The sequence below is a fragment of the Chaetomium tenue genome, assembly GCF_020726465.1.
Source record: "Chaetomium tenue strain MPI-SDFR-AT-0079 chromosome Unknown F5144scaffold_6, whole genome shotgun sequence".
In the NCBI taxonomy this organism is placed as follows: domain Eukaryota; kingdom Fungi; phylum Ascomycota; class Sordariomycetes; order Sordariales; family Chaetomiaceae; genus Chaetomium; species Chaetomium tenue.
In genome coordinates, this window is record NW_027117334.1 from 3729405 (window position 1) to 3752087 (window position 22683).

General features: G+C 57.0%; 8 protein-coding genes across 8 annotated transcripts; 4 read left to right on the forward strand and 4 right to left on the reverse strand.

The window, feature by feature from the left end:
- Positions 1 to 1422: 1422 nt before the first annotated feature.
- F5144DRAFT_370995 (glycosyltransferase family 31 protein) lies at positions 1423 to 3397 on the reverse strand. The gene is made up of 2 exons (XM_066784498.1): positions 1653 to 3397; positions 1423 to 1603 (listed from the first exon to the last, which is right to left on the reverse strand). Exon 1 carries the CDS (start codon positions 3305 to 3307, stop codon positions 1736 to 1738), a length of 1572 nt encoding a protein of 523 aa, XP_066640473.1. The 5' UTR covers positions 3308 to 3397; the 3' UTR covers positions 1423 to 1603; positions 1653 to 1735.
- Positions 3398 to 5120: 1723 nt separating this feature from the next.
- On the reverse strand, positions 5121 to 7424 carry F5144DRAFT_497414 (uncharacterized protein; the record flags this gene model as incomplete). Its single annotated transcript, XM_066786207.1, has 2 exons — positions 5121 to 5688; positions 5755 to 7424. The coding sequence occupies 2 exons, from the start codon at positions 7422 to 7424 to the stop codon at positions 5121 to 5123; spliced, it is 2238 nt and encodes a 745-aa protein (XP_066640474.1).
- Positions 7425 to 8096: 672 nt separating this feature from the next.
- On the reverse strand, positions 8097 to 9566 carry F5144DRAFT_595869 (uncharacterized protein; the record flags this gene model as incomplete). The annotated part of the gene is made up of 2 exons (XM_066790739.1): positions 8097 to 8397; positions 8887 to 9566. 2 exons carry the CDS (start codon positions 9564 to 9566, stop codon positions 8097 to 8099), a joined length of 981 nt encoding a protein of 326 aa, XP_066640475.1.
- A 1458-nt stretch (positions 9567 to 11024) lies between these two features.
- On the forward strand, positions 11025 to 12921 carry F5144DRAFT_371099 (glycosyl hydrolase family 76-domain-containing protein). The gene is made up of 3 exons (XM_066784499.1): positions 11025 to 11295; positions 11379 to 12100; positions 12239 to 12921. The coding sequence occupies exons 1-3, from the start codon at positions 11178 to 11180 to the stop codon at positions 12824 to 12826; spliced, it is 1428 nt and encodes a 475-aa protein (XP_066640476.1). The 5' UTR covers positions 11025 to 11177; the 3' UTR covers positions 12827 to 12921.
- On the forward strand, positions 12828 to 13260 carry F5144DRAFT_584227 (uncharacterized protein). The gene has a single exon (XM_066789607.1). The coding sequence runs from the start codon at positions 13002 to 13004 to the stop codon at positions 13200 to 13202; it is 201 nt and encodes a 66-aa protein (XP_066640477.1). The 5' UTR covers positions 12828 to 13001; the 3' UTR covers positions 13203 to 13260.
- A 560-nt stretch (positions 13261 to 13820) lies between these two features.
- Positions 13821 to 15732, reverse strand: F5144DRAFT_658948 (uncharacterized protein; the record flags this gene model as incomplete). Its single annotated transcript, XM_066793219.1, has 2 exons — positions 13821 to 14445; positions 14494 to 15732. The coding sequence occupies 2 exons, from the start codon at positions 15730 to 15732 to the stop codon at positions 14041 to 14043; spliced, it is 1644 nt and encodes a 547-aa protein (XP_066640478.1). The 3' UTR covers positions 13821 to 14040.
- A 1769-nt stretch (positions 15733 to 17501) lies between these two features.
- Positions 17502 to 18455, forward strand: F5144DRAFT_584235 (uncharacterized protein). Its single transcript, XM_066789608.1, has 4 exons — positions 17502 to 17646; positions 17724 to 17831; positions 17901 to 17928; positions 17991 to 18455. Exons 1-4 carry the CDS (start codon positions 17585 to 17587, stop codon positions 18036 to 18038), a joined length of 246 nt encoding a protein of 81 aa, XP_066640479.1. The 5' UTR covers positions 17502 to 17584; the 3' UTR covers positions 18039 to 18455.
- F5144DRAFT_633043 (N-acetyltransferase B complex non catalytic subunit-domain-containing protein) lies at positions 18456 to 22577 on the forward strand. Its single transcript, XM_066792523.1, has 9 exons — positions 18456 to 18935; positions 18990 to 19271; positions 19329 to 19415; positions 19466 to 19555; positions 19607 to 19947; positions 19998 to 20304; positions 20357 to 21203; positions 21249 to 21367; positions 21416 to 22577. Exons 1-9 carry the CDS (start codon positions 18792 to 18794, stop codon positions 22277 to 22279), a joined length of 3081 nt encoding a protein of 1026 aa, XP_066640480.1. The 5' UTR covers positions 18456 to 18791; the 3' UTR covers positions 22280 to 22577.
- Positions 22578 to 22683: the final 106 nt, after the last annotated feature.

Sequence of the window (22683 nt, forward strand, 5' to 3'; positions counted from 1 at the left end):
AAACTCTCTTTTTCTTGTTTCTTTTTTCACCTATAACGGCATGTTACGTTACGCCTACACCGTGGCTCTTTACGCCATGGTTTATTACCTTCATTCTTTTGTTACCCTACCTGCCCGTCTCTCTCAGCAACAGAAGAGAAGAGGAGGGGGTGGGGGTATTGCACCACGTTCTGCCTGCCTACCTGCTTGCTCACCTGCGTGGGTTGGGTTGGGCTAGGCTGGACGGGGTTTATTGTCTAGACTTAATATTCGACGGTGCCGCCTAGTGTGGCTGTTGGGGATGGATGGATTGGTGTGGTTTGATAACTTGTTTTTGGTGTGTGTGTATGTGAGTGGGCGGGAGCTGCAAGCGGGGTAGTGGTTGGTGATGATGGCATTGGGGTGTGGGAGGGAGTTGGGGGTTGTATACATACATGCACATTGGCTTGGGACAGTTACCTAGTTTTGTGGGTTGGTGGTATATAGTGGAATGAATGAGTTTGAAGCGTGCTTGGTCTTTCGTGGGTTCTGTCATGACTCTGTTTACGGATGGCAGTGGTGAATGTTGCTTTCTGGCGAGAAAGGGTAACTATCCCTGGTGACAATACTTTGTCTCGTGATAGCAGTCCTCTGGCGATAAGAGTCTTCTGGCGACAGCACCGTCTTCTCGCGAGAACGCGTCCTGTAAGAGTTCCCCAAGCAGTTGCTAGCTCCTTTGATGAAACATCTCATGACAAACACATGCCTAGTAATAGAAACTGCGGTAAGAAGTAAGAACTCATGTTTGTGGTAACAACAGTTACTACCAGCGGTAACAGCACTTGATATTAAGAAACAGCATTTGACATTAACAACAACCTCCCCTTCAACTCCACTCCCTCCACTCTCTCAACTCCCCGACCCCCATCCCCACATCCCCCATCTCCCCTCCCACATCCCGTAACCATACTATACCCATCTCACAACCCCCTTCCCCTCCAGGTAGCCAGTTCCATATTCCATCCCCTTAACCCACCGACTCTCGCGAATCTCGTTTCCACAACCCCGTCAGCATACCACCCACCCACCAACCCGCAAATCATTACCCTCTCCAACCCACTCCCTCACCCACCATCCCTCCACCCATCCCTCCACCCCCCATTCCTTCGTGTCCTCCCCCACCAACCACGCGAGCCATAAGATATCACAATACGTTTTCCGAACCCACATCCTCGGACCCCAAATCTGACTTCCAAGTCTTAATTCAGGTTCTCGTGTCATGCTTGCCTGTCTGCCTGCCATAACATGACATACGATAGCATAACACAGCTTATGGTGAGACAACTAAGGTAGGTAGTTAGTGCAGCACAGCACAAATACAAATATGAGATGACCACCCCCGGCCACCCACCGATCCGACCGACGCTAGCTTGCTGACTTGGCTAACAATTCCATGATTCCATGTTATCATCCACCCCCTTACTCAAACACAAATCTATTTACATGAGCCATTGAGCAGTAATTGCGGAACAACAACAAAAAAGGCCAAAAATAACAAAAAGATAAAAAAGTAAAGCAATGTCTTAAAACAAGACCCGACCAGTTCCTTGGCCCCCGAACGCCAGCCTCAAGCATTGACCACCGTCTAATTCATCCTCATATCCCCATCCTCCCTGAGCTCACATTTTAACCACTAGTTATAGCCCTCTTCCTCCCTGATTACTTAATATTGTTGTTGTCCGCCAGGCTAGAACGATCACAACCTCACCAACTCGCCTCAAACGTCCCACACCAACTCCACCACCTCATCGACCGGCTCAACGCCCTCATCGCGCTTCGCACGGTACACATACGCTTGGCGGAAGCGGTCGCCCTTGGTAGTGCCGCCATCGGCCGCCACCAGGCGATAGCTCTTCTTCTGGTCGTTGCCCAGCCGCGGGCGGAAGGGGCCATACACGAAATCAAAGCGGCCGTCGGCCTCGTTGAAGGTGCCCTCCATGCGGGAGAGGTCGAGGGAGTCGAGGCCCTCGCGGTAGACGGTGATGCTGTAGCCGTTGGCGAGGAGGGTGTCCTTGGCGAAGCGCCAGCGCTGCATGAAGCAGTCGCCGCAGAGGTGGGCGATGGCGGCCATGCTAACAACGGGGGCCCTGTACCACGACTTCCAGTGATGCAGGCTCAGCGCGCGGCGGCCGCTCTCGAAGAAGCCTGCCGGGTCGCCGCCGAAGTCGTGCTGGTACAGCCCTTCTACCAGGGTCAGCTTGGTGGAGCTGCGCTGGTACACGCAGTCGCGCAGCATGCCGTCGCCGGTCTTGATGGTCGTTTCCCTGATGCAGTTTTCTAGCTGCGGCTCGAGCTCTTTAGCCAGCGGCATCGACAAGAAGGTACCCGCGCCGCCAAACGCCATGAAGCCCCACGACTTGACGCTGATCCAGTTGTCGGCCAGGGCGCCGAGCCAGAACGGGCGGTTGTGGTCGTACTCGCGGAGAGCGCGGTTGAGGGCTTCGAGGGACGGAAAGAAGGTGTCGTCGTCGAGCACACCGACCCATTGGGTCTGCGGGGACGAGATGTCGAGTATGTCGCGGATCAAGAGGAAGTGCAGCTGCTCGACGGCGGCGGGGCGGCGGGGCTTGTCACCCTCTTTGGCGTCTTTGCGCAGGATGGACTCCTTAAGCTTCGGAGCGATGATGGTTGCGTTGACGCCATTGTCGCGATACAGCGTCTCGAGCGCGCGCAGGTCCTTTTTGGGCGCGTCGTCAGCGTCCGAGATGACAGCGACCAGCTGGGCGCCCGTGCCGGCGAGCCAGTGGGCGAAGGAGGACAGCGATTGCTCGACGCGTTCGTAGTTGGAGGCGATGCCGAAGGCGAGGTGGCCGTACTGGTCGGCGTGTGGCGGGAAGGGGGCGGGAACCTCGAGAGTGAGCGGCTGGCATGGAGGTGGGGGGGATTGTCCGCAGTTGGCCTTCAGGTTGAGGGCGCTCGTGCCGTCGATGAGGGGGTCGGCAATGCTGGCGACGGCATCGCGGTTGGCCTTGCCGTAGACGGGCTTGACGCAGCGGCGGGTGTAGATGATGTTCTCGCTCAGATCGAGCTCCTTGCTGAGAAGGAACTTCCAGTCATTCTCGCAGAAGTCGGTCTGGCTTGCGGCTGCCGGTGCTTCCAAGTCCTCTGGTAGGGGGGCTGGTGGTTTCTCGACATCGGGTTTGGTTGCCACCGGCCGATTGTTGAGATATGGGAGGTTTAGAGATGACCCGATGTGCAGTCGGTGGGCGGTTAGGAGGAGGACGCTCAGCAGGACGGCGATGAGGACAGCGAGATAAGCTCTCGCAGAGCATTGATGAGCGAGCATCATGACAACGGCATGTCGAGGAAATCGAACTGATCAAGAGGCCTTTTTTTGTCTTTCGCGAGAGAGTGAGGTCGAGAGATCGACTAGTGAACAAAAAGCACGAAGCGAGCGACGACAAAACAAGCGCAGCCGATCAACGCAGCCGATAGTGGAATGAATGGGTATGGGTCGCTGGGGGGGATGTTCAGAAAAGATGAAGCGGAAGGGATCGCCGGTGAATCTGCGACTGGAAACTTGGAACTTGGAAACTTGGGACGGAAGGCGCTGCTGGTAGGTTTACACAGGACAAAACTTCACGCGGGGGGCAGGAAAAGAAGCGACGACAAAGCCGGCAGCACCTGCCTCTCCAAACGGGCCCAAGATAAGCTGTTACGAGCGGGAAGCACATGCTGCGCCTGCCCTCCCGTAACGAGGTTGGACAGCCGTGACGGACTGTTGGCGCCACGGAGATACAGTCCCTGCGCATCTTCTTTTCCTTCCCCCCCACGTCCCTGGAATGGCGAAATGCAACACAAATGTGCCTGGCCAGACCATTGAATCCTGTCACGGTGGAGCCGACGCAGGTCTTGCAGAACCGATCTGGTTTAGCCCCCAAATTCATGTCCCAAGGCGTCTTTTACTCCCGCGCGCGAAGAGACCCTATCGCAGTGTCACGGTCTGACGGTCTCGGCCCCTTTCTTCACAGTGCACTGTACACAGTGGTTATTTCCATCATCGATTGCAAGATGAAGTCCGTACCAATCTTAAGCTAATCCAACAAGAAGCACCGACACTGGAACGTTTGGGAGGGTCGCTTGCCACCGTCAGCGAATGAGGTGGGCTCGATGGAGCAGTCGAAGAGAAACTCTGTAAAACATTGGCGCAACGTGGTGGCGCAGCGCCCCTCCTCCCTCATCCCTCAGCTTCTCGAAGGGGGATGATGCGGTTTTTCCAGGGGACAGGGGAAACCGTTCAGTGCCAAGCCGGCTACACCCACCCTTTTTGATGTCGCATCCAGCCAACCTCGAGCAGGAGTCGAGCCATTCATTGTTGATGGCCCCATTGCCCCCTCGCTACCGAAACGAAGATGTTCAAGACATCGGGGTGCAACCCTGACTTGAAACCTGCCATTGGAGTCAATGCCAGGTTGATGTCTGAACGTGAGGGGAATTGCTTGCAGTTAAAGTTTGCACTGCCTCAAATTGCGTGGTTAGCGCCATCTGCACGACCAAACCACCAAACGGCCAAGGCGTCACTCGAGCCCTGCATGACAAGTGAGACCCACGACATCTGTCTCATGGTGTGCGCCATCGGTACTTCTCACGGGAAGTCGAAGAGTTGTCGGTCTTCGTCTGAAGGACTCGGCAGAGACCTGACTCGAGTGTTACAGAGACACGGTACAATCCTTTACACATACACAACACAGTAACATAAACTACAACCCCCGCACAATGAGGATGAAACTCCGATCGGCCTTCTCCACCAGCGATCGCCTCCCGGCTGGGCATTTTTTAGCCCCTGGAATCCGCTGCGGCAGCCACAAACGCCCAATTATGACGCAGCGCCGAGCATCTTTTAATTCTCCTGGCTGAATATCACCCATCTTGCTGGCGACTCTCAATGTTGATCTTCCGCGCTCAAAGCGGGCAGATAGCCAGGGCATCCTCTTTCACCGCTCGGTATCCCAATAACTATCATCCCCACCGCAACGTCACCGGTATTTGTATCTCCACCTCAACATCCCAATGAATCCCTACCACAACACCATGGCATCCCTACCACAACGCAATGATATCTCCACCACCAACATGAACCCAGCAACCAAACAAAAACAAACTCAGAAATAGTTAGCCAAATCAATATGTCCATCCGTCTCCAGCAACGGAAATAAGTTGAGGGCGCCAAAAGTCTGTTCCGCCTCGGCCTCAGCATCCAGCGCCCCGCCCATCAACGAAAAGCCCGGCGTCGTCGGGAGGGTATCGTTCAACCCCAGAAAGAAGTCAAAGTTAAACCGCGGCTCCTCCCCCTCCCCTCCATTATCACCATCCACCTTCCCCTCTAACCTCCCACCTCCCTTCTGCACACCCCCACCACCACCCAACCACCCCCCCACATCATCACCACCACTCCCACCCCCACCACGCGCCCCCCTCGGCAGCAACCCAAACAACTGCGCCGAGCTCTCCGTCCGCAGCCGGCGCTCGCGGACCTCCCTGCGCTCGAGGTACAGCAGGGCGGTGGCCAGCAGGGACTTGGCAATCAGCGAGTACTGCAGGGCGTGGGCATCGGCCTGGGCAAAGTACTCGAGGGCGGCGATGCTCGCGCGGCAGTGCTTCTCGATGATGCGGCCGAAGCCGCCGAGCAGGCCGAGGCCGAGGACGAGGGATGAGGCGAATAGCCATGAGCTGGGAGGGGGGGGAAAGGGTTAGTGGATGGGGGGAGGGGGGGAGATGGGGGGTGGGGTGGCTTACATGATGACTGGGGCGCGGCGCGTCATGGAGCCGCGCTGGATGAGGTTCTGGACGGGCTCCACCATCAGAATGGCCGCGTCGATGCAGGCGTCGGCGAGCTTAGACTTGCCGGTGAGGCCGGCGCCGGCAAGGGCACCCCCCTCTGACAACCGTCGGTGCAGCTCCACCATGAGGAAAGGCCGGGAGACGAGGATGACGGCATAGTAGTACGAGGAGAGGATCTGGCAGGCGCCGTTGGCCATCCCTGGCCGGTCCTCTGGTGACGTCCCGTCCACGACATCCTTGAGGCGGTGCAGCCAGCGGGTGGACCAATCCCGGAGCTCGCGCGAGATGCCCTCGGTCAGCCGCGGCGAGATTTTGCGCCGTGAGTAAACCTCCATCACGATAGCCTCGATGACCAAGAAGATCTGGGCGGACGCGTTGAGCAGGTCAAACTTCTCATGGCCAGCGTCGTCCTGTGCCCTGCACGACACCGTGCAATCAACGTCCGACGTAGCGGGTGGGCGGCCCATGGATGTGCTGAGGAATAAATCCACCACTCTCAGGCTTTTCCAGAGGCAGTCCCTCTGTCGGTGCACCTCGGGGTCGAACCTGGCGTTCACAGCTAGGCGGTGGATGCCGATAGAGTAGGCCGCTCGGGCTGCAATGCCAAAGAAGAGGAAAGCGCCGTTGAGTTGGCATGCGCCGAGCGAGTAGATGGTGATGAGGATGAACACTTGGACACTGGCAACGCCCACATTGGCGCTGAGACTTGCAAAGGCCACGCTCCGGGCATAGTCAAAGTACAGCTGGGCGGTGTGCTCGTCCGACTTCTGGCAGCCGATGGCGAGCACCAGGTAATTCACCGCCGAGGGAACATCGACGGCGTTGTCACGCGGCTGAGTGTGTTCGGCCCAGGCGGCGATATCGTCGGCCAGACGGGTGTTGTCGAACAGGTCGATGAGTCCAGCCGTCACGTCAAGGTAAGCAGACACGGTAGGCCCCGTAGGCGATTTTATTGGCGGTGGCTCCATGCCGTAGCTGCTAGACGTTCCAGGGCGCGAGTAGACATTTTCGAGGGCCGAATACCCACTAGTCTCGGGGGCGAAGGCATTGGCATCGACACGCGTTGTCACAAGCCTCCGGACGGTTTGGAAGAAGGACAGGGGCGCGCAGTCCCCGATGAAGATAAGCTTTCCTTGAGCATCACAAAGGAGGCGGGCCTCGCGCGGGACTTCGGTCTCCTCATGTTCCTCGAGGGCGGCAAAGACGGTGTCCTGGGGCAATGGCTCTTCGGGGTTGGAATGCAGGGCAGGGTCGACAGGTGTAAGCGAGACACGGGGTGAGCCGGCGCCAACCCGCGGTGCGGAATGGGACGGCGTCGGAGTCGGTGTAGAATGGTGACTGTGAGATGAGTGGCCTAAATCCAGGTTCCGGTTATGGCGGGTGTGACGCGATGAAACAGAATGGGCTATTCCTGAGGGAGAAGGGCGGTCCCGGTCTTGGTCGTGAGCGGCGATGTCATCAGAGCGGGGCCTCGGCCGGCGTCGCGAAACGGTGTAATGGCAGCTGTCCGGCAGTCGCCGCCGCACACAATATGCGCATGGCTGCGCACCACTGCATTTGATCTTTCGCAACTTGCAGAGATCGCAGGCGTTGGCTACACGCGTCCGGAACGATCTGGTGTCCATTGGAGGAAAGATGGAAATGGAGTGTTCCAGGTTGAACTTGGGAAAAAAGACGAAAGAGCAGGAACGACGGCTATGGCCGGCCCCACCCGCCACCGAATGAGCCCGATTCGGAAGGCGCTCGATCCCGAAGCTCAGGATCTTGGCACTCGGGTCAAAACAATAGAACTTCGAAAGACATCCAATGATAACATCAGGTCTGGATATCATGATTCTCAATTTCATTTATTTGACCCGGACCTGCTTGGGCTGTGTCACGCTGCCTGACGCAGTCTGCCGGGTGCAACGACAATACATTCTTGCCTGCGTTAACGACTTGGACTTGTACTGGTGAATTACTAGGGCGTGTTTCTGAGACATGAATAACAACAAGATCAACCATTTCATACAGTTTGTTAAATTCTTACATAATCTGAGCTATATAATCGGCCGTCTTCTACATCCTACACGCAAAAGTCACCAGGGTTGCCTTCCTGCCTGACTTGCGATACACAATACATCGGGTACCTACTCCGTATTACCCACCTAAGAATCACACAAGACGGTGAGCTGCCGCCCCAACAGTATCACCCGAGTCTCCAAACCCGTACCCCAGCTCTCCGGGTTAAACCCCCCTCCCCAAACAAAACAACCCCCATTTGCCCAGAGCAGAACAAAACAACACCACCCCGCAGCTCAACCCAGTGTCTTGAACAAATCCCCCGCGTACTGCACCGCCAAACCGCCATACTTAACCACCTCCTCTCTGGTCTCAGCACGGTCCATATCCTCCGTATAGATCGCCAGACACTGCTCCAGCGTCTTGCGCGACTGCAACATACTCTTACTCAACTTCTCCCGAATCTCCCTCGCCGCCGCAGCCGAACCCGCCCGCGGCGTGCCCCCAACACCACTAACACCACCACCACCCTCCCCATCCCCACCACCCCCATTACCACCACCACCGTCCCCCACTCCATGCCCATGACCAAGTCCACTCCCCTCCCCACCACCACCACTAAACCTACGCACCTCCCCCGCCACAGCACCCACCTCCCCCGCCACCTTCACCAGCGCATTAAACAGCATGGTATGGCGTGTCGCCGCGCGCAGACCGTCGCGATCGAGCCGCTGATGCAGGCTGGCGATGTCGGCGCGGAGGTTGGCGAGCTCTATCTGAACCTCTGCCGTTTGTTGCTTCTCTTTTTCGTGGATGTAGGCTGGGTGCAGGGGGGTGTTGGTGTTGGCGGTGTTGGTTTCGGCTTTGGTGGGGGTGAGGTGGGTGGAGAGGGCGCGGGGGTGTTTGTTGATGGATTTGAGGGTTTTGGTGCCTGAGGGGGTGACCAGGGCGGGGGAAAGGGGGGGTGGCGTGGCCGGGGGGTTGGGGGTGTCGACGTCCATGTTGATGTCGGTGTCGGTGGCGGGAGGGGATTTGGTGGTGGTGTGGTTGGCAGACTTGGATTGCTTGATGGGCGCCGTGATCGACGAGACAGGGTTGGGGTAGGCCTTGAAGGTGTAGTCGGGAATGGGGGCGAGGTCGCTGAGGGGGGTGAGCTCCCTGGTCTCGTAGGCCGGCTTCTTCTTCTTGATCGTAATCTTGGAGGGGCCGGCGACCGCGGGGAGCTCTGAGCTGCCATTGTTGAAGGGGCGCTTAGGCTCGCTGTTAGGTTCAGCTCTAGTCTTGCGGGCATTGGCTTGGGTTTGGGGGGCGTCGATGGCAGCGGAACGCTTCACGCCATTTTCAGCGCCCTTCTTAGCACTAGCCTCAGTCTCATTCTTCTCCACTTCATTGTTCTTGGACTCGCTCCTCCTGAGATCCTCGAGTTCGTCTTTGAGCTCTTTCCTTAGATCTTTCTTCTTTCCCGCCTTCTTCTTGAGCTCGCTGTTTTCCGACTTTTTGGCGGACTTTGAACCCCGAATTTTGGGGGTTTCCTGAAGCGAGAACGGAATAGGAGGATGGACTGGGGTCTCCTTCTGGGCGATGCCTGTGCCAGAGATGCTGTCGGGGCTTGCCAGGTCATCTTGATCGATACTGCCCTTTGACTTCTCGCGGTCCTTCTTGTTGGGCCTACCTCGCTTCGCGCGTTTTGCGGTCGGCGATTGCAGGAGTTCGTCGTCGAAGGCACGTTTGCTCGGCCCGACAGCGGGTGAAGAGGGAAAATCCATCTTGTACTCTTGATGACCGTCTATGGCGGAACTCGGGTTAGGATCGGCATGTTCGTAAGTTGTGGTCTTTCAAATGAAGTCGCTCGACTCACTTCTTAACGTGGATTGTTCCTGTCCCATCACTTGAGAATTTCAAAGGGCTGTAGTCAAAATACAATATTGCCGTAGATGGCGAGAGAAGAAACGTGTGAAGAAAACAGAAAGTTGATTGCAATGTTTGTTTACACTGATTGATTCAACGTGGTCACGGTGAGTGAGCCCGCGGCGAAAACCTGAAAGAAGGAGAAAGGGTGGCGCTGAAAACAGGGAACTCGAAAAGAAAACAAAAACCGAGAGTGCAGAGAAGAGTCGCTGGCCGTGGCAGAGAACGGAGCAGCGCAAATTCAATTTTTAGAATGTTGTGTGGCATGTGTTTTTGCGAGCGATGTAAACAACAAAATAGTTGCTACCTCCAGATGAAAGTATTTGAGGCGGAAGCCACAAGTTCAGAAACTGACAAAAATATTCTAGTTGTGTACATCACCCCAACCCGTGAATCACTGTCAAGTAGCTCGGAAACAAGAGAGTTCGATCATCTGGTTGAAGCTAGGATAATAACACAACTACTAATGGAAGTTATGGAAGTAAAATAGGTATTTTCAGATCCATTAATCGAGTCGAGTCCGTTGGCATTTAAGCGGTTTAGTTCCGCATAAGGTTGCAGTCTAGACACGGGTTCCATTGAAGGTCTCTATGATCAAGTGGACTAACCAAACATCGTCTTCAACGGCGATGGTTGGCGTTGCAAAGTAGCCAGGGATGGCATCTTTTGACCGTTGGTTGCTTGTATAAAACTTGTTCCAATTAGATTTCTTCACTGTCTCACCGTGCTGCTAACCGCTGCTTTTCGGAACGCCGGCAATACTCTTGCGGTTGGACGAGGCAGAGGCGGCGTTGTCTTGTCTTGCGTTGGTTCGCCGTTGAAAGCGCAACTTGAAACATGTTCCCATTTCGGACTGGCTGTTTTGTCAAAAGGCTTATTTCATTGCCAAGGCGGCGCAGAATCCATTCGGCCACGAGTTGGCCCCGCCAGCAATACGAATCCGCTAATCTCCTTTTAGAAGTCCCCGTATTGTTGCGGCCACACGGGCCAACGAGGAGACTCGATTTCACGCGCTCCCCGCAAGCACAGCCCCGTTGCGGTTCCTTTCGGTCCCTGGAATTTTGGAGCTGACACCGCGCTGGACAGAAAATACACTGACCCCAACATACATTTTCTGTCCCGTCCCGCCCGAGGTCCCCTTGTTCAGGGGAGTGCGAACCATCAGACTGGCGCCCTGGCCTGGCCAACAGCGGGAACAGAGCGGGCCTTACGTCAGTTTACGAGGAGAGACGGAAAAGAAAGCAAACCATCCTGCCCACGTTCAACAAGATCTGATGAACCCGGAAACCGAGTCGCTCGGGTCTACAGCGTAGCGCCTCGAGCCACGGCCGCCTCCCACCGACACCCTCGATCGATCACCACATTCCACGACCCGAACGATCCGCCGATTACCTCGAACCCCTCCCCTCGCCAATTCGCCAACCTGCCCGACAGCCGGTGTGTCCCGGCCGAGTTTGCGGCGGAAGAAGATGAAAATGGGATGGACAATGGCGCCAAAGGCGACAGCGTTGCTGGGCGCCCTGCTGCTTGCAGCGCCCGGTGCAAGCGCGCAGGCGGCCAAGTTGAAGGTCGACCTTGATTCAACATGTGAGTGAGGAATTGTCGGGGTGTATTTTTCGATTCGAATACTGGGGTCACGCGGGAATGTTGCTAATATGCAAGGACCGCAGCCTCGATCAGGTCGGCCGCCAAGGTCGTTGCGGCCAACCTGATGACCTACTACCACGGAGACGAGCCCGGCCAGACCCCGGGTATCCTCCCCGGGCCGCCGCCGGCGGCTCCCTACTACTGGTGGCAGGCCGGTGCCATGTGGGGCACCATCGTCGACTACTGGTTCTACACGGGCGACGAGCAGTACAACGCCGAGGCGCTGCGGTCCATGGTGTTCCAGGCCGAGGCCCCCGTCAACGCCTACATGCCGCGCAACTGGACCGCCTCGCTGGGCAACGACGACCAGGGCTTCTGGGGCATGGCCGCCATGCTGGCAGCCGAGGTTAACTTCCCGAACCCGCCCAAGGACCAGCCGCAGTGGCTCGCCCTCGCGCAGGCCGTTTTCAACACGCAGGTGGTACGCTGGGAGACAGCCGACTGCGCCGGCGGTCTGCGCTGGCAGGTCGAGCACACCAACGGCGGCTACGACTACAAGAACACCATCGCCAACGGCGTGTTCCTCAACATCGCCTCGCGCCTGGCCCGCTACACCCGAAACGAGACCTACGCCCGCTGGACAGAGAAGACGTGGGACTGGATCGAGGCCCTGGGCTACATCGACAAGGACTACAACGTCATGGACGGCGGCCACATCCCGTTCAACTGCACCGACGTCAACCCGGTCCAGTTCTCGGCCAACGCCGCCATCCTGATCCACGCCGCCGCCGTCATGTACAACTATGTATGTCTCGCCCTTTTTTTGTTTTCCCACCCAACCCCGCCCCAATTTACACCTGACTCAACTTACACCTGGCCCAACTCACCTGATCCAACTTACACATGACCCAACCTAAACCTAACCCAACTAACCCACCCCCAGACCGAAGGCAACACGCGCACCAAATGGAAAGGCCGCGTCGCCGGCCTCCTCAACCGCACCGTCGAGCACTTCTTCCCCGACGGCATCATGGTCGAGCGGGCGTGCGAGCTCGAGGACCGCGTGCAGTGCAACACCGACCAGCACTCCTTCAAGGGCTACATGCACCGCGCGCTGGCCACCGTCGCCGTGCTGGCCCCCTTCACCTACAACGACGTGCTCAAGACCCTGCGCTCCTCCACCGAGGGCGCCGTCACCTCCTGCCTGAGCGACGGCACCTGCGGCTTCCGCTGGAACACGGGTGCGTACGATAATGATGTGGCTGCGGGCCCCGCCGGCCAGCAGATGAGTGCGCTGGCGGCGCTGTCGACGCTGCTGATTGATCAGCAGAAGGTGTTGAATGGGCCGTTGACGAATCAGACGGGTGGTACGAGTCAGGGGGATCCGAATGCCGGGCAGAAGTTTCAGGGCACGTCGCCGCCGAGGGAGATTACGGCGGGGGATCGGGCTGGGTCGGGGATTCTTACCGCGGTGGTGCTGGCGTCGTTTGTGGGGAGTGTGGTGTGGATGGGTATGTCGTGGTCGGAGTAGAGGGGGTGAGGGGGTTTGGAGGGGTGGGTGGTTCGTTGCTTAGTTACCTAGGTCGGGTAGCGCTTCCTTGGGGTATGGGGATGGATTGGGGGTTCGGTGGCTGGATGCGTGGGTTTTTTTTTTGGTGTGTTGAGCGTTGGTCAGCGAGCGACTGCAAAGCGAAGCGAGCGAAGCAATGCGAGGCAGAGAATGCTTAGCTGGGCGTCTGTCCTTTTTTCTTTACCTTTCCTATGGCGTTGGGATGGACATGTGCTTATATGTAGTACGATTATTGGCTCGGGTTATATGTGGGTTCGGATTCCTGTCGAGTTCACTTCTTGTTTTGTATTGCCAGTTCGAAATAGATCTGGGTATTCTGCTCGTCTTGTGGAATTGATGTGGTTTGCCTGGCGTGGTAACGACGATCATCGCAACCGTACTTCCTTGCTCTGTACGTTACCCGTTTTGCTCAACTTCGATTAACGTCCATCCTCTAGCCTTGACATCGGAGGATAGGTAGGCTCACTGGCCTGGATCTGCGAACTGTTTAAGACCGAATGTACGGGGGGGGGGGGGGGGGTGAGATTATGCCATACGAACATGGTGAAGACTCAAGTTAAGGTCACCTACCCAAATTCCCTCAGAGCTTGCCTGGTTCTGTTTGACATTGGCATAAGAGCAGAGCACCACATATACCTGTGGACGAGACTGAGTGCGATATTAAGCCAGTTGATTCACAGTGAGCCAAGTCCTACATGTAAGCTAATCCTTCACGATGCCCACAAGAAACACGTTGGAGCAAACATGATGCCATGATGAGACAAGATGCCCCAATCCTATATCACACCCCAGCCAAGCGAAGCAGCCCCTCGCGGTATAATCATCATCCACTCATTTATCAGCCTCAATGGCAATTTCAAACCAGCCAAACGCCTATGGTTCCGTCAAACCCGGCCTGGCAACAATTACCACCCCAGCTTCTTTAAGCGTCTAATCCATCACGAGGCAAAACGCCCATAACCGTTGCCCTCGACAACCAGAAGGCAACCAGAGCGCACTAAATGTGCCAGTATCCCACAAGATCCCGTCTCCATCATTAACCTCAGGTATTATGTATATATCAACCAGGCTTGAGGTTGTCGTCCCCCAGCCAATTAGTAACCGGCGACATTCCCTGAAAAAGGAGAAGAGTCCGATTCCTCGTCGTGGTGTGGATGGGAAAGCGAGTGCAGATACTAGCCCTTGCAATACCGATCTTGGCCCGACACGTCCGAGTCCACCTCCCACTCGTTGTCGTCCGTAGTGGCTTGCTCCTCATCATCTCCCCCACTCGAGCTCTCAAAGTAGATGTGATGCGGATGAGGGTTATAAGACGCGTCGTAGATGTGGTGTGGGTGCGGATTCTGCTGCTGTTGGGTCAGTTTGTGGTGGCCCTGGTCCTGGCCGTCGTCGGACGCACTCGAACTGGCCCCCTCCGGCTCCAACTCCAACTCCGGTTTTGGTCCCGACTCTGGCCCTGACTCTGCCTCCGGCTCCGCCTCTGACTCGCTCGTGGCAGGGTATCCGGTATGCTCATCCTCCTCCGCGCCCTCCCTGTCCTCCCAGCTCTCGGGTGTGGTATACGCGCACACATCATCGTCCTAGGATGTCGAATGCGTCGAGGCGCGGTCCTCCTCACTGCGGGCTACATGGACGTGCTTACAGGGGCGGTCCTCTAGCTCCCTAACACGCTGGAGGAGCTCGGCAACAACCCTCTCATGCGCCGCCCGCTCCCTCTCCCGTCCCCTCTCCAGCCTGTCGATGCGCACGATGAGCTCGGCAAGACGCGCCTGCACTGGCGGCAGGTGACGGGTGCTGGTTGGTTCGGTATCGCTGTGCTGGCCCTGCTGGTCTATCCACGCCATGCGGCTGTCGGGGTCGGTGGTGCGGGTGACCTCGGTGTCGGGGTTGTCGCGGAGGGGGGAGGGGTCGGTGGCGGGCGGCCCTGCCGCGCGTTGGGTTGGTGGCTGATGGTGGTGCTCGGCACGGGGCGGGAGAGCGGGGCTGGTGCCGGGGTTGGCCGCCGGCGCGGCGAGCGGGGTATTCTCATGCCCGTCCTCGATGGACGGGAGGATCGGCGCTGCTGGGGATTGGGGCGGGCCGGGGTTGGGGTTTGCCTTGCGGCGCTTGGGGTTGCGGCACTCGGGGGTCGGGGTCTGCATCTCGTCCTGCCGCCGCTTTGCGGCCAAGTGGTTGAGTCCGGGTCCGTTGGGCCGGAGGGGGAAGAGGCGGAAGGCGGCGGGATGGGCCCCCTGCTGCTCCACGAACGGGTGGTTCAGGTTGCTGTACCACCACACGGGCTGGTAGCCCCAACCGGCCGGCGCCCATGGCATCAGGTTCGCCGCTGTGGTCGGTTGCTGGGCGAGGGAGTGGTGGGCGTTCTCATCCCACGAATAAAAGAAGGCCGAGGGAGGGACTGGGGCGACCGGCGGAGGAGGAAATGCCAACGCGGCAAAGGCTGAAGCCACGAAAGTGGCCCACTCGTCCGCTAGGCTCGCGGAATTGTTGGGACAGCCGCCGACAGTGTGTAGGTAGGCCTCTCGGGCCCGGGAAAACAGCTCTGCGTTCTGCAGGAATTGCTCGAGGTCGATGCCGGGAACTTCGCAGACCGCGTGCGCCTGCAACCAAAAGTCCGGAGTGGCATAGGCGTCTTTACAGTCGAGCATGGCCTGGAACACGGAGGCCACGTTCGTCGCCACGATGTGGCTGTAGTTGGGCTCCCACGGGTGCCCGAAGGAGGAGACGTCCGCCGAGCGATGTGGGCGGTAGAGGGCGCGAATTTCCGACCCGGAGGTGTCGGCGAGGCGGAGATTGAAGTCGAAGCCGTCGAGCTCCCAGGACGGCTGGTACGGCCAGCGGCAGACCGATGGCACGATGTAGACCTCCATGAGGCCTGGATTGGGCGGTGGCTCTTCTCTAAGGTCTGGGCGGGGTGGTGAGTTGGTTGTCGGTAGTCGCTTTGAGGGCTGAACTCTCAGCCGATTAGTTGTTTGCGATCCGCCTTAATTTTGAGGCGCGACCGCGAGAGGGAAAGAGAGAGAGCGAGAGTGAGAGAGATGGGAGGGGGACAGACCTTTGTTGGTGGTCTTGTTGGCTGTGGTGGAGGAGTCGAGGGTCGGTTGCTTGGAGGAATCGAGCCGAGTTCAGCAGCAGGAGTCTCCGATTGTCAATTGAGAGGGGACTATCTGCTACCCCTCGTGAAACCTAACCAAGGCGTGAGGAAGATAAGTGACATGAGGGGCGTGTTGAAGGTGGCGGGGCCGGGAACGGGGATGTGAAGAGCGGGTCCGGGGAGTGAACCATTCAGGCACAGCAATGGGGCTCGGGTTCATGATACTTTAGTAACACGGGCTCTGGCTCACAATGAGAGCCCCTATGGTACCCCTTGTCACCCACCCCTCACAGGACTAAAAGAAGTTCTTGGAAACAATATGTAACCCTACTTGACTTAGGACGGACAAGACAACAGCCGTCCGAACATTGTTGTCCGTCCGAGTATTGCTGTCCGTCTAAAGTCGGGCAACAGCCGGAACTGTAACCATCGTAGAAAGGCGCGGAGGGGTTGGCAGAAAGTAGGCATGTGAACTGGGACTCTTTCTTTACCCCAGAGGCAGCTTTATGTTGGACGGAATCTATGCGAGGCTCTGACTGACGGTTACCTCGGCCAACGCCATAAATCTCCAGATATGACACTGGCCATCCTAGAGGTGAAGCCATTCCTTCGGATCTACAAATTGAGTGAGATTGAATGGCAAGAGGGTTGCCATATGACTGGGTGGATTTCTCATTCGCTCCAGCAAAGAAATGCTAAGCGAAGGCTACTTTCGGAAGGCCCGAAGGAAGTGCTTCGAAAAGCGGCCGGCTGAGGCCGCCGAGGAGCGGCATGTCCAACTACCAGGTTGAACGCGGCACCAGCCGCTGACTTGCGGTGGCGGGAGCACCACAGGTGGTAGATGAGAAGAACCGCTTGCCGCTTGCTTCGATGTTGGCGGTCGGTCGAGTAACTCGGCGACTTTAAGGCTTGGCGGAAGAGAGTAAAGTCCAAGGCTAAAAAGGTCTACCAGTAGTAAATGTATTATACAGTCATATTAAAGTTCTAGGGGAGGGGAGAGGGGGGAGGGTCATTGCTAACCGTTAAAATGATGGATGGATGAACACATCATAGGCATCTGGGAGAGATGGAAGTCATTGGCAACTTCACAGTCAGCTGAGCTTCACAGTAGACTCAGCTGCAGAGATTGTCAACGCAAGTTCATGGTCAATCTAACTTTGTAGTCAGTTAGGCTAGTGCCATGCGCTTTGAGAGGAGACGGCCACTTAAATAAATATACTTAGAGGATGAATGGATTTTGGCCTTATATGTATTTCCTCCCAAAAAGGGTATCAAAGAGAAGGATGCTGGAAGGGTCCAATTCTGAGGTATTTGCTGTTCATTAATGACCATGATTAAATATCAGCTCTTCAGGTCAGGTGCCCTAATTATTTCCAAAGTTATTTCACATCAATAATTGCTGAGTGTGCCCCCTTCATGTTGTTGGCTTAAGGTTGTATGTTGACGTATCTCAGGGGCTCAGGGGCGTGTCCAGGGGTGATGTTGGATGGTCCGTGCGGAGGTTGTGGGTTCCTGGCTGCTTGGCATAAATCCCAAGATCGGTGTTCAGTTGCACCTTGCAAGTTGCCAGAAGCTAGAAGCAGACGAACTGCATTCACTCATTGGCATGCCACATTGTCATTGCAATCATGGCCTCCACAACCAACGAAAATGATCCTTGGAACCGGGATACAAAGAACAAATTTGAGGGGTGAGACTCACTTCCTTCTGCTGGACTGGCCTTTGCGATTCTCAGCTGCTAATATTTACCTTTCTTTGTGTCGACAGCAAGGACAGGAGCGAGTTCCTTGACCCATGCCAGGAGGCTGCCGCACGCAGCATCAGGTGTCTGAACCGCAATGGCGGTGATAGGACCCTGTGTTCGGATTACTTCCAGTGAGTCGTACCTGGCATGGAATGTGGCAGTTGAGACAATTGTGTATGCAGCTAACCTGAGACTCGCAGGGCGTATAGGGACTGCAAGAAGTCTTGGGTATGCTTTTAGGACTGACCTCCTTCACTGATTCGTACAAGATCGCTAACTTATTCGGTCAGATAGAGAAGAGGAAGAGGGATAAGAAGGGGAGTTCTGTATTCTCATAGACTCATATACCCTTGCAGTTGGTGATTACGAGTCGACCTTGACCAGATGCTTTCCCTCGAGCCCTCGAGTATGAGTCTCCGAGAATCCGACTTGGAGTAATACTCGCAAGAAAGAGGGTTGGTGTGGTTTCCAGTATTTACGCAAATGTATGTAAATGGAAGGCCAAGGGAGGTTTGCTTGTTCGGTTGCGTTGTACACTACTTGTAACATTTCTCTTCCGCCCTCTGTCGATAAATCGCGAAACCAGAACTGGAGCATGGAAGAGATCGGGTCAGCTTGACTGACCGGACACGCCGGACTCACCTTGTGGACCCTCGGTGGAGGTGGGGTTGAGCGCACAGGCCACTTCAAGCACCCCGCCATCGCTGATTTCAAGGCTTGAGTTAGGTAAGTGCCGTGGGATGTTCGATTCGACACTTTTGCACTTCAAGCTCGGTCCAGGAGATAGGTTGTGGAAGTCCGAGCCAGATCTCTCGCGTTAGGCCCACAGCTTCGAGGAACTTAGAGAAAACAGAAAAAAAAGAAAAAGGCACCACCACACCTTCCATCTGCCGCTGCTGCTGCTAGGATCCAGGATCGAAGCCCTGCCATTGCCATTGGCCCCTCCATCCCCCCCACGTTGTGCTTCCTGTGCCGCTGTCGCTCGCTGCCGTTGGGCTTGCCCGGATTGCACAGCTTGCAGTACTTGCACAGCTTATTAGACATTTTACACCCGAATTCCACTGCCCAGTGCAGACCTGCTTTTTCGCACCATGTCTTCATACAGATATGGCCGCCCGGCTCTCAAGCACAGCGTCGATGTGCAGCTGCAGACGGCCTTTAGCGACGGAAACTGGAACACCGTCATCCGTCTCGCTGCGAAGAGGGCTGCCACCCTCAAGGATCCCTATTATGAGGTGCGTGATACCACACATATTCCAATATTCGTACTCACTCTCCCTCCCTTGTAGGCCATCAAGATGTGTGCCGAGGCTCAACTCGACGGCACTGCTGAAAAGTGTGCCGCGCTAGTCGCCATCGACGAGCTTGTCAAGAACAAGAAAACGCCAGATATCGACACCATCGAGCTGTACGAGTGGGCCTGCCGCGACTTCTTTGACTATGAGGTCGAGTACGCCGACACTCTCGGACCCCTGAGGGCCCGCTGGGCCAAGGCCAACCCCGGCAGCCCCCTGGCCGTACAGTGTGTCCAAGCCTGTCTCGAGAAGTGGGATCTTGTGAGCGCTCAGCAGGTGAGTCCGCGCATGAGTACAACATAGTCAGGCTATTGATACTAAGGTGATTCGTAGATCGCAACCAGTTTGGATAAGGCCTACGCCAACACCGCCGACCGTCGGTACATGTTCTGGAACATCACACTCACCTACCTCCTTTCAGTGTGTCCCTCCCCCATTACATGATGCACCCCCCGGACTGACACGGACAGATCAGCCCCCAGTGTACCGATGCGAGCCGCAAGGTCTACAGCCTCTTGGCGGTTAGGCATCTGGAGAGGGCAGCAGACTTGACAGAAAATGTACGTGACCACCGAGCTACCGGGTCTTACATGTCTAACATGATGTTGTAGTCCGCAAAGTTGGAGGCTACAGACCGGGGCCTTCTTACCGAAGAAGAGGTCTGCCTTTACTACCGGGTTATGCACAACCATGGAACCAAGGAAGAATACGTTTCCCGGCTGAAGAGCCCCAAACTCGGGGCCATCAGCCAGCTCAAGGAGGGCCGCAAGGTTCTGTTCTGCGAAGCGCTTGATGCGCTCGAGACCTGGGGCGAATGGGATCTTATCTACAACTTATGCCGCGAGGCCTTAACGCTCGGCTTGGAAGGGGGCACCTCGCCCTTCTTTGTTTGCGACTTGCAGACATGGAGGAAGTTTGTGTCGGCCGCCAGCAAGGTGGCAGATTCAGAGAGGTAAGCAAGCGTGGTATCCGGATGGCAGGGCAGCTTACCAACAAACGCAGCGCGCTGGGCGAGGTACAAGCCATTTTGAAGAGGTATATCGACATTAAGGACACAGCGAGCGCCATGTACAAGAAGAACCTCAGCCTGGCCTTGCTGGAGACCACTTTCCGGCTACCCGCCACCGTACTCAACGATAGCAGCGAAAACAGCGGCTTGTTGCCGAGGGTTGTTCAGATCGGCCTATTTTTGGACCAATACTTTGAGCGCCTATCCGCGTTTGACGATGTCAAGGGCTACGTGGCGGAGCTGAATTTCGAGGAGATCAAGGCTCTTATGGAAGATGTGCTACCGAAAATGCTTGATGAGGTAGGAGGGCCTCTTTTATTGCTAATCTTGTGCGTGACTGACAAAGTGGCAGGACGCTAACAAGGGGCGGAAAACGGTGCTGAATGCCCTGGTGTGCCGGTTAAGATACCTCCTCTCTACCTGCCCACAAACCCTCTCCCCGCAGCCCGCCGCTGCCGAGGGAGAAGCGCAAAGCAAACCCTTCCAGTGCCTGTTCTGCTCGCAACCGACCGACCTTCCGTGCGAGCCCTGCCTCAAAAAGCTCGTCGTTGATGCCTCAGCCGCATACACGCAGATCACCAGTGACAAGGAGCTTGTGGATTCGATTCCTCGCTTGGACAAAGACCCGAGGCTGGACTTGGCCCTTGTCATGGGTAACTCACTTTTGAAGCTGTCAGGGCTGCGGCCTCGAACTGCGGATGCCAGCCAGTCGCTGTGGCAGTCCGTTGAGCCCGGCCTATTCCTGCAGGCGGTGCTTCTGCTCGATACGCAGCTGAACGAGACCCCGGGGGACACCGAGCTGCGGCTGCTGCTTGTCCAGCTGTATCTGTTGCTCGGGTGTGCCTCCTACGCCTACCGCCTCTGGACGCCACTCGACGTGAAGCGGACCATCCAGGACTCACTCAGTCCGCTCTTCTTCGATAGGATATCCACCGTCTCTCCCGGCTTGTTCCAGGGCGGCCGCCCGCTGATGGAGCCGCTGCGTACTTTCTACAAGAACAACCTGACCGACAAGGCCCCGGTGCGCATCTGGGATGCCTTCTCGGCGGGCAGCTACACCAGCATCCTCGACATGATCAACCACGATAGCAGCCTGCGCAGGAGCTGTACGCTGATGATGACGCTGGTGGAGGAGCGGCGGGCGATCAGGTGCTACGGCGGGAAGATTGACTGCGAGATTGAGCAGCACCCGCTTACTGGTGAGTTGTTTGCTTTGTTTTGTGTTGCACATGCTTACAAGCTAGAAAACATCGAGGATGGCACAACCCTGGTCAGCAAGACCGACTACGGGCCGTTCCCCAACCTCGAAAGCCTCCATGGCCCGCCAATCCACGAGTACCTCCGTCTCGGGCCCGGCCTCTCGGTGAGTCCCATCCTCTTTGGCTGATCTAATATCTCTAACCCCCGCCAGAACGAACGCTCCCAGCTGGCCTTTCTCTCGGAGCAGTACCTCGACCTGTTGTTGTACAAGCCGCCCAAGGACTACAAACCCGCCAAGCAAGCGGAAGCGGCCCTCCGCGACCGCGAGTACACGCTGGAGACGCTCTCCCGGCTGAGCAACTCCCTCACGGACTTCCTGCACCAGCCCTCCACCCCCTCGCGCCTCACCCCCTCCGAAACAAGCTACTACAGCACCATCTCGCTCCTCTCCGCCGCCCTCCTCATCGCCCTCTCCACCCCCCGCGCCGACCCCCTCCCCAAAACCCTCTCCCTCCTCACCACCTCCATCAAATCCGCCCTCACCACCCTCCGCACCACCTTCCCCTCCCCCACCACTCCCCCTTCCACCAACCCCACCCCCATCCACTCAACCACCCCCCCCTCCCTCACCTCTCTCCCAATATTATCCACCATCCGCACCACCGCCCTCGCCATCCGGCACAGCGCCGCCTTCGTGCTCGCCGCGCACGACCGCGAGCTGGCGCGCGATCGCAGCGGCCGGTCGGGGGTGCACCGCGACGCGCTGGCCGAGATGCGGGCGCTGGACGCGGTGGCGGGGAAGGTGTTGGGGGAGGTGCGGGGGTGGGTGTTGAGGTTGAAGGAGGTGTTGGGGGAGGGGGGGTGGTTGGATTGGGGGTTGGGGGTTGTTTTTCCGGAGGAGGAGGGGGATAGTGTGGAGGGGGGGAATGGGGAGGGGGTGGTGGGTTTGGGTGAGGTGGGGAGGGCGGTGGAGGAGGTTGTTGCGGGGAGGGCGGGGGCGGAGGAGTGGGTTGGGAAGGTGGTGGAGAGTTGGAGGGAGGGGGTCAAGGGGTGGGGGATGGTCAAGATGGAGTAAATCTGTTTGTTGTGTCGGGTAGTGGTTGGGATACGGACTTGTGAGGTAGTGGCTTGGGATACGAACTTGTGAGGTAGTGGGTTGGGATATGAGTGAGGATATTGGTTCGCGATATGAGGGGGATAGTGGCTGGTGAGTGGTTGAGTTTAGGATGGAATTGTGTCAGAACATCTAGTGGTGACGGGGAATGTGGGTCTACGGTGATAGAAAAGAAGGCGGGACAGGACAGGAGTGGAAGAGAAAAATATAGGTAGATATCTGGCCTGGAAAAGCAGGGAAATAAATGCAATACAAACAATACGCAATGCTTGCTGGCTGCTCGAATGTGCCTCTCCATGCCCCTGCACATGCCCGCTATGCTGGTATCATCCCTTCCTGCCCGTCCGACCTGTAACATATCCCAA